This window comes from Sorex fumeus, unplaced genomic scaffold (assembly GCF_029834395.1).
Source record: "Sorex fumeus unplaced genomic scaffold, SorFum_2.1 ptg000044l, whole genome shotgun sequence".
NCBI lineage: Eukaryota > Metazoa > Chordata > Mammalia > Eulipotyphla > Soricidae > Sorex > Sorex fumeus.
Genome location: NW_026606101.1, coordinates 77,409,764 through 77,420,418, shown reverse-complemented (window position 1 = coordinate 77,420,418; position 10,655 = coordinate 77,409,764). Strand labels below are relative to the sequence as shown.

The 10,655-nt window shown below is 46.8% G+C and overlaps 1 gene segment (V, D, J or C); it reads left to right on the top strand.

The window, feature by feature from the left end:
- Positions 1-1,564: 1,564 nt before the first annotated feature.
- LOC130030725 (Ig heavy chain V region 5A-like) lies at positions 1,565-10,382 on the top strand. The segment is given in 3 exon segments: positions 1,565-1,610; positions 1,711-2,023; positions 10,344-10,382. Coding segments are annotated over 3 exon segments (398 nt in total).
- Positions 10,383-10,655: the final 273 nt, after the last annotated feature.

Sequence of the window (10,655 nt, the reverse complement as noted above, 5' to 3'; positions counted from 1 at the left end):
GGGATAGGAATATCATGAGCCAAGGGGAAACACTTGGTGAGGGGTTCATCCACTGTTTTGGGTGTGAAGATCACTGCATAGGTGTTCATATATGCCAGTGCTCATGAAACATTAATGACCTATAAGTCAGTATTCAGTTTAGGACATGGCCTCGTGTGGTTTTTACTGCTAATCAAATATTGACATGGTAAGAAGGAGATGTGGGGTCGGGCTGTCGTCAAGAGTCACACCCCATGCACCTCCATGCACACTATTCTCCAACATCCTCCAGGTAAAGGCAAAATTCAGAATAAATACATTTTTCTCATTACAGGAAAGAAGTTCTTGTCAGCAACTAACCCATATTTTGTTTGGCATTATTTGTGAGTTTTTGTCTGGTTTGGGGGCTATTCCTGACGATGCTCAGGGATTACTCCTGACTCTGGACTCAGCAGAAGTTACTCTTGAAATTGCTGGGGGAAGTATATGGGATACTAGAGTTCAAGCCTGCGTTAGCCATGTGCAAAGCAAGCACCCCACCACCGTGCAATCCTTCAGCCCCAGTTGTTTTGGATTTGTTATTGTGCCACTCTTGGTATACTGCTGGCTCTGTACTCAGGGGTCACTCTTGGTGGGGGCATGGGAAACCATATGAAGTGCAGGGAATGAACCTTGATTGGCCACATGCAAGGGAAGAAGCTTATCCCTCTGCTGTCTCTACATCTCTTGTTACTGAGGACCAATTCTGGTGAACAGGGACAAACCATGGGTGCTGTGAGTATTTTAAAGACAGACTTAAGAAAGAAGGGTTGGGGCGTCAGGGGACTAACATGCTCGTGGACCGAGAGCTCCTAATGCCCAACACAGTGAGAGTTTTCACTTAGAACCAGGAATCATCAGAAGAATGACAGTCTTAGGTTAGCTGCCTGACTTAAGTCTATATGAGCTAAACTTTTACACATCCGAGGGCCTTTGATATCAGGACAAACATCTTTATTCTCAGAGATGTTTCCTCTGGGAGAAGCAGCAGAGACAGAGCAGACACAGGAACCTACCTCAGGTATCCCAGATATGAGGGCTATGATGTCTGGCCATTCTGCCTTACTCCTGATTCTGTTTTAACTCTTGGTTTCCAACTCATTCATAACTTGGTGCCATTCAGCGGATTACTTTTGTCTCAATAATGGGGCTAACTCTTAGAATGTGTTATGAGAATGTTGTGTGAAGAATTTAAGCTTTTCTGTGACAAATGATGCATGAAACAGAAGTATGACTGTAGATATTACATGAGAGTCATCAAAAATAAAGACAAAATATCACAAATTAAATGGTTGTCATATTAATAATTGCATGACAGAATTTTTTTTTCAGGTCACAAGTCACCCACAGAAGCTGACACTTTCTCTGGAGTCCTTCACTTCAGTTTGAACTCTTTAGGTTCAAACAGAATGTTTTATGTAGGAGAAAGATATGCAAATTAGCCTCTCCCTGCTATGATGAAAACAAGACAACCCAGCCTCAGTTCCAGGAGAGAAGTCAGTTCAGGGGTTCTCAGGGGTTCCATCCTAACTCAGACAGAACCAACATGGCTTGTTGGCTGAGCTGGCTTCTGCTGGTGGCTGTGTTAGGAGGTAAATCTGGGCAACAAAGACACGGAGCATGAGAGAGATGGGAGTGGCAGATCCTCTGTGTGTGGATACTTTTCTGACCAGGAAATCTTTGTGCTTTCAGGATTCCAATGTGAGGTGCAGCTGGTGGAGTCTGAGGGAGACTTGGTGCAGCCGGGGGATCGCTGACACTCTCCTGTGCAGCCTCTGGATTCAATTTTGGCAGCTACTATATGAGCTGGGTCCGACAGGCTCCAGGGAAGGGCCTAGAGTGGGTCTCACGCATTACTAATGATGGCCATATATACTATGCGGACTCTGTGAAGGGACGATTCACCATCTCCAGAGACAATAGCAAGAACACTGTCTCTCTGCAAATGAGCCTCCTGAGGGAGAAGGACATGGCCCTGTACTACTGTGCAAGAGACACAGTGAGAGTAAGGCCATGTGGGCCCAGACATAAACCACCTGCAGGAAGAAGCAGGGTGAGATTCAGGGGCACAGACCCCCCAGGAGGCTCTGAGGACTCTCCCCTGAGGAAAAGTTGCTTATGAGCAGATGAATCATGTTTCTGTTGAGATCAGGCCTGACCTGTCCCTCAGTCTCACATGACCCTCATGGACACCTTGTCCTGTGGGCTGTGGCTCTGAGTCCTCCATCCCCTCTGCGGGCAGGAAGAAGTTTGCCTCACTGTTTCTCATGTAAGATTTCACTAGTGGAACCATGACTTCTCTGGGGCTTGAGGGGCACCTTATTCTCTTGTAGAAATTAACCTCTGACCCTGCAGAGATTATCATGGTCTCCTGGTAAGGGTCACTTCATCAGAAAGAGAAATCTTGGTGTCCACTCAGCTGTGCGCTGGCTCATTCCTTCTACTATCATATACACACACTCTGCTCACTGACTTCTACCCTCTGACCTGCAATTAGGTATTGTCCACCTCATCATCTTACACAGCAGCCCTGCTCTCTGGGAAGGGCTCACCTCTGATCCCCCACCCACTCACTAAATGGATGTTCAGATTTCTTCATTCCCTGTCCACTCCTCAGCCCTCGCAGAGGAGAGACCAGGTTCTGTGACACAGGTAGCGCTGACTCCTTCACAGTGAGACAAGAGGCAGGACCCAGAGCATCGATGCTCTCCCTGAGCCCCTACTCTCCCGACACCCCCAGATGCACCACACCCCAGAGCCCAGGTACCTCCTTACACTGAGGCTCCATATGGAGACCACTGTAGATGTGACTCTTAATGAATTTCTCATTGTGCATCAACCTCAACCTCCGTTCACCCTCCTGAGACACTGGAACTTGGGGATTAGGATCTACATTCCTCCCTCCCATCACATGGTGACACCACTGAGGCAGCTCTCCTGTTTTAGTGACCTTCCAAAGTCACCTGTTCAACATCACAAATGTGCAATTAAATCCTCTTCACTTTGAAAATAGAAACAGGTTTATAGATTCAATGTCAATAATAAAGTTAAACTGTGAAGGTATATTTCTTATTAGAATGGCATTATCAGCCCAGATACAATATGACTAAATTGGGATGAAATGGACGGGTATCTAATCATTATGAAAACCTGTTATTATCCAAATGCAGACAATATGCGTTTTCTTTGGTTTTGTGGCCACACCTGGCATTCTCCATGTTTACTTCCTGTCTGTGTCCTGGTTCCCCCCTGTAGTGATCAGGGTATCAGCTAGTGGTAATGGATAATGTCTTGAGACACCCATGAGCTATCATGTTCAAATTCCATTGTACCTGCCCAAATTGCTGTCAAGAACAAAATCATGAAATTATTTTTGTCATGCCAGGAGTGTCTAATAATAAAAAATGCAAAATGAATGATTTATGGTTTTATTCATTTCTTCATTTTTTAGTAAATTACTAATTATGATTCAGGATGACTTACTTTACATATGTAATGAATAAAAAACACATAAAGTGAGTATAGGAGGACTGGTTAAAGAGATATATCTTCATTAATGTACTGAATGTAGAGTAAAACATGTTAATAAAATCTTTACCTAAAGTGAGTTTTCATCAGTTTAAGAACGTTTTCATCTCTTTCCCCCACCCCAATGGGACTCTGAGGTGACACCCACATATGGCTACCATCTACTTAAAGTCCCTCACGGCCATGATCCAGACACATATACATGAATCTTGGACACGAGCAACTTGCTGCAGAGATGTTTCTTGATTTTGCAGTAGGCCACTTTCACTGGGCCACTCCAGACTGGGGCAGGTGTCGTCCCTCCGCCTGCCACCTAGGAATCTGGACAGGTGCCATCTTCTAGAACTCAGCAAAAAGCTCCAGGTACAGGGTGACAGTGGCTGGAAATGCCAGGCCTCACAGGACATGGGAGGAGTCGGCCCTTCTCCTTCCCCCCACCCCGATGGGATTCTGAGATGATGCCCACATATGGCCACTGTGTACTTACGCTCCCACACAACCATGACCCAGAGACACACAAATGAATCTCAGACCCCAGTAATTTGCTGCAGTGATCTCTACAGACCCTGATTATTAAAATTTTAAAATTCGTAGGGCAAATGAAGCAATACAAAACATTGTCTAGCATGGCCTTTTCAGCATGTATGAGTGATGGTGGGACTGCTCTGAAATATTAAAGATAATCACAGTAGAGAAAGAGATTACTGTGCAAATTGTCATCCAAACAGTCAGGGGGAGGTGTGGAATGGTGGTGGTGATGGGGGGGATAATACTGGGGATTTGGGTGGTGGAAAGCGTGCACTGAGGAAGGGATGGGTGCTGATGACTGTGTGATTGAAGCTCAAACCTGAAAACTTTGTTACTGTGACTCACGGTGAATCAATAATAAAGGGGAGGGGGGAAATAATGTTACCAGTGGGTTTTACCGAATTGGTTTAGGAAATGTCCCCATCATTATTCACTCCATTCCTTCCTGAGCTCTGGGGTCCAGCCTCCCTGGAAACTGCTGGTTTGGGTGGAGCATGGGGAGACAGCACAGGTGAGGGCAGGGCTGTGAGGATTCTGGGTCCTGGGCTGCAGCTGAGCTGGGACAGGACCCTCAGGACAGAGTGACAGAGAGTCTTGTGCTTTGTACACTAGAGAGTCTATCAATCACCTCAGTGTTCCACACCACTTTGAGAATATTGTGATAATACTTAATCACATAATCACTTAACTTCCCGTTAGTCGTCGATTTGCGTGAGCGGGCGCCAGTAACGTCTCCATTTGTCCCTGTCGCGTGTTAGTGTAGCCCAGTGGCATCTGTTCGCTTTGGGAACATGAAGAGCCTCAAATCGATCGTTCATGAATTTGATGAAGAAGTCTGACCATCTGGGAGGTGGGCGGCTACGCGATCTTTTGACATCCGTGGGATCCAGTCGGTAATAGCTCTAGTCCAGTGGTCGTCTTTAAATCTCATTATGTGACCAGCCCATCTGATTTTCGACACCTTGGCAAACGAGACAGCGTCCCTGATTCTTGATCGTCGACGGATGTCAGAATTCCGGATTCTTTCTCTCATTTGAGTGAAATGTGATATTCCAAGCATAGCTCTTTTAATTCCTCTTTGGAAGACCCGAATAGCATTCTTATCCTGTTTACTTAGAGCCCAGGTCTCTGAGGCATATGCTAATGCAGGAAGAACAGTGGAATCAAAGAGATGTGCCTGGAGCCGAAGGTTCTTCGTCCTCTTAGCTATTTCTTTGACGTTATTGAAAACGTTCCAAGCCACTCTCTTCCTCCTGCACAGCTCGGGTGCCAGGTCATTTGTCATGTTGACGTCTCTACTTCGGTACACGTAGCTGTTGCATTCGGAGATGGTCGTTTCCTTGAGAGCTAATGGAGCGTAAGGAACGAGGCTGTCTCTCATAAACATTGTCTTCGTAAGATTCAGCTGTAGTCCTACCTTTCCACACTCACGGTCAAAGTCGACCAGCATTTGTGCCGCTTGGCTGATGTTTGGTGTTATTAAAACAATGTCATCAACAAAGCGGAGGTGGTGTAGTTGCCAAATATCTACCTTCACTCCCATTCCTTCCCATTCCAATTGTCGCATAATGTTCTCAAGGGTGGTACTGAAGAGATTTGGTGAAATGGTATCACCCTGCCGTAACCCTCTCTTAACATCAATGATTACTTCTTTGTAGAATGGTGAGGTGAATGAGACCAGTTGTAGTTCACATCGGAACCCATGGCCTAGAATGGAACGAACAGGGTGAGAGACTGTCTGAGTTCATCATGTCGACCAAGACCATTCATGGTAACTCACAGTTCCAGAAGGCAGAATCTAAACGATGGACATGGGAGTCTCCCGGTGGACGATTCCACAACGAAATAGACCACATCATATTCAATCGACGGTTTTGCCTGACTGATGTCGCTGTTGTCCCAAAATTTCGAACGGGATCGGACCACCGTCTCCTTCGTGCAAAATTCTACTTCACAGAGCGGGGAGAAAGGGCTGCAAAGTTCAAAAAGAGAACTCCCAGAACGACCACCAACTGGGAACTCTTTGGTACTATTGCAGCAACATGGGAAGATGCCATTGTTGACAACATTGACGAGGAATACGATCGACTGGTTCAGCACATCCATGAATGTGCGAGGAACGCCAAGAGAGAGATAGCCACAAAAAGTCGCCTATCTTCGAAAACTCTTGAGCTAATTCGCCAGCGTGGTTTGGCGCATGCCTCAGGCAACCGCAAGCTAACGTCCGAGCTCGCAAAGCAGTGCAGAGATGCGATCAAGGAAGACCTCAAAGAGAGAAGAGCAGAAGTACTGGTAGATGCGGCAGAAGCCGGGAAAAGTATTCATAACGCCCGCCTGTCCTTCGCCAACTATAAGACCAAGATGACTGCCCTCCGACGTCCTGATGGATCCATCACATCCGCCAGAACGGCAATGGAGAAGATTATCCATGATTTCTACTCAAATCTCTTCAATAGCCATGTCCACTTGCCGACATACCAAATTCCACAGGATGGGTATGTCGTTCCCAACGTTCTCCCTTCCGAAATCCGACACGCCATTTCGTCAGTAAAGAAGCAAACAGCACCCGGCCCAGACAAGGTCAGACCTGAACACCTGAAGAACCTGCCGTCAGTACTCATCAATACACTGGCTCGGCTCTTCACTCGCTACCTGTCTGAATGCAAGGTTCCATCTCAATGGAAAACCAGCAGGACCGTACTACTGTTCAAGAAGGGAGACATCCATGACATTGGCAACTATCGCCCGATCTGCCAATTGTCTGTCATCTACAAGTTGTTCACTCGAGTCATCCTGAATAGGATTGGCAGAACACTAGATGAAGGACAACCATGTGAGCAAGCAGGGTTCTGCAAAGGATTCAGCACCATCGACCATATCCACACGATAACCAAGCTCATTGAGGTTTCTCGGGAGTTCAAGATGCCGCTCTGCTTAACGTTCATTGATTTAAAGAAGGCCTTTGATTCTGTTGAGACGGAAGCAGTCATTGAAGCCCTAGCCAATCAGGGCATTCAAGCCCAATACATCAAGATTCTCCGTGAGCTGTATTGCGGATTCACTACCAGGATCTCACCATTCTACAAAGAAGTGATCGTTGATGTCAAGAGAGGGTTTCGGCAGGGTGATACCATTTCACCGAAACTCTTCAGTGCCACCCTCAAGACCATCATGCGACGACTGGAATGGGAAGGAATGGGAGTGAAGATAGATGGTCGGCAACTACACCACCTCCGCTTTGCTGATGACATTGTTTTAATAACACCAAACATCAGCCAAGCGGCACAAATGCTGGCCGACTTTGACCGTGAGTGTGGAAAGGTAGGACTACAGCTGAATCTTACGAAGACAATGTTTATGAGAAACAGCCTTGTTCCTGACGCCCCATTCGCTCTCAATGGAACCACCATCTCCGAATGCAACAGCTATGTGTACCTAGGTCGAGAGGTCAACATGACAAATAACCTGGCACCCGAGCTGCGCAGGAGGAAGAGAGCGGCTTGGAACGCCTTCAAGAACGTCGAAGAAATAGCTAAGAGGACGAAGAACCTCCGGCTCCGGGCACATCTCTTTGATTCCACTGTTCTTCCTGCATTAACATATGCCTCAGAGACCTGGGCCCTACGCAAACAAGATGAGAACGCCATTCAGGTCTCCCAAAGAAGAATAGAAAGAGCTATGCTTGGAATATCACGTTTCACTCAAATGAGAGAAAGAATCCGGAGTTCTGACATCCGTCGACGATCAAGGATCAGGGACGCTGTCTCATTTGCCAAGGTGTCGAAAATCAGATGGGCTGGTCACGTAATGAGATTTAAAGATGACCGTTGGACTAGAGCTGTTACTGATTGGATTCCACGGGATGTCAAGAGACCGCGTGGCCGCCCACCTACCAGATGGTCAGACTTCTTTGTCAAGATCATGAACGATCGGTTTGAGGCCCTCCATGTTCCCGGAGCGAAGAGATGCCATTGGGCTACACTAGCACGCGACAGGGACAAATGGAGACGTTACTGGCGCCCGCTCAAGCAAATCGACGAATAACGGGAAGTTAAGTGAAGTGAAGTGAAGAATGGTGAGATCCTGGTAGTGATTCCGCAATACAGCTCACGGAGGATCTTGATGTATTGGGCTTGAATTCCCTGATTGGGTAGGGCTTCAATGACCGCTTCCATCTCAGCAGAATCAAAGGCCTTCTTTAATAAACATTAGACAGAGCGGCATCTTGAACTCCCGAGAAACCTCAATGAGCTTGGTCATGGTGTGGATATGGTCGATGGTGCTGAATCCTTTGCGGAACCTGGCTTGCTCGCACGGTTGTCCTTCATCTAGTGTTCTGACAATACTATTTAGGATGACTCAAGTGAACAACTTGTAGATGACAGACAAGAGGCAGGTAGGGCGATAGTTGCCAATGTCATGGATGTCTCCCTACTTGAACAGTAGTACGGTCCAGATGGTTTTCCATTGGGACAGAACCTTGCATTCAGACAGGTAGTGTGTGAAGAGCCGAGCCAGTGTATTGATGAGTACTGACGGCAGGTTCTTCAGGTGTTCAGGTCTGACCGTGTCTGTGCAGGGTGCTGTTCGTTTCTTTACTGATGAAATGGCATGTCGGATTTCAGACGGGAGAACGTTGGGAACAACATATCCATCCTGTGGAATTTGGTATGTCGGCAAGTGGACATGGCTATCGAAGAGATTTGAGTAATAGCGTGGATAATCTCCATTGCCATTCTGGAGGATGTGATGGATCCACCAGGACGTCGCAGGGCAGTCATCTTGGTCTTCTAGTTGGAGAAGGACAGGCGGGCATTACGAATACTTTTTCCGGCTTCTGCTGCATCTACCAGCACTTCTTTTCTTCTCTCTTTGAGGTCTTCCTTGATTGCCACTGTGCACTGCTTTGCGAGGTCGGATGTTAGCTTGCGGTTTCCAGAAGCATGTGCCAAACCACATTGGCGAATAAGCTCAAGAGTTTTCAAAGACAGACTTTTTTTGTGGTTATCTCTTTCTTGGCATTCCTCGCACAATTATGGAGGTGCTGAATCAGTTGATCGTATTCCTCGTCAATGCTGTCAACAATGGCATCTTCCCTTGTTGCCGCAATAGTGCCAAAGAGCTCCCAGTTGGTGGTCATTCTGGGGGTTCTCTTTTTAAACTTTGCAGCCCTTTCTCCCCGCTCTGTGAAGTAGAATTTTGCACAAAGGAGACAGTGGTCGGATCGCGTTCGAAATTTTGGGACAACAGCGACATCGGTCACGCAAAACCGTCGATTGAATATGATGTGGTCTATTTCGTTGTGGAATCGTCCACCGGGAGACTCCCATGTCCAACGTTTAGTTTCTGCCTTCTGGAACTGTGAGTTACCATGGATGGTCTTGGTTGTCATGATGAACTCAGACAGTCTCTCACCCTGTTCGTTCCATTCTAGGCCATGGGTCCCGATGTGAAGTTCTTCAGCTGATCTTCTCGGTCCTATCTTGGCAATAAAGTCACCCACAATGATCTTGTGGAAGGTGTGGTCTTCTTTATAGAACTTCTCCAGCTCCATGCAGAACTTCTCTATTTCTCTTTCATCATAATGAGATGTTGGTGCGTAGACAACGAAGATAGAAACTACAGGCAGTGAGCCACATCTATTCAAATGTAAACGTCTGATTCCGGTTGTTAGGCATTCGAATGAATCAGTGCTCATGGCCAAGTTTGTGTTGACAAGGATGCCGACGCCTCCGACACCTCTTTTATTGCATGTTCTGAGGAACAATTCTTCTCCAGTGTCGAAAACGGCATGGTGAGATTCGTGCCTTCTTGTCTCGGTCAGACCAATGATGTTGTACTTGATCTTTTGTGCTTGTACCATGAGGTCCTCGATGTATGCATCTGATGCTAGCATACGTGCATTGAAAGTACAGACGATAATTTTTGTCTTCCTTCGTTGTGGCAGCCTAGTTCGACCTTGAGATTTAATCGGCCTTTCCTTTCTCATCCTTCTCAATGTTGCCATGTCGGTGAAGCCTTCAGGGTCAGGTGGATGAGACCTGTTGTAATTACTGGTTTTGGCATATTGAATACACAACAGATAGCTTGCCAGGCTCTTCCATGCGGGCAGAATACTCTCGGTAGCTTGCCAGTCTTTCCGAGAGGGATAGAGGCTTTTGAGGCGACCTCTAATTGCCCTCGTAGGTTTTACCATATTTGAACCCTATCAAATATGATATGGCCATTTCGGAAGATGGGTTTTTAGTGTCTTATGATGTGTTGCGCAGGTCCGAAAAGTATTCTGGAGTGTGGAGGCTGCTGGGTAGTGGAGGTAGTGTCCGGGCCACGCCGAGCCACCCGCCACCCCTCCCTCTATGTCCGGACTCCTGCCCTGGTGCTCCTGGAGATTGCCAAAAGGATCCTAGTAAATTCTTTCTGATTCTTCCGATTTTCCCTAGCCCGGAATTCCTGATCCTCCTTTCTCTGTCTCTCCTGCCTGTCTCTGTCCTCCTACCTTAACTGAACCTCTTTTTCTTCCTTACTCTCCCTAGAGTTGTATACCTTCTCAGCAACATGCAGCATTTCCTGTGGGGTCATGA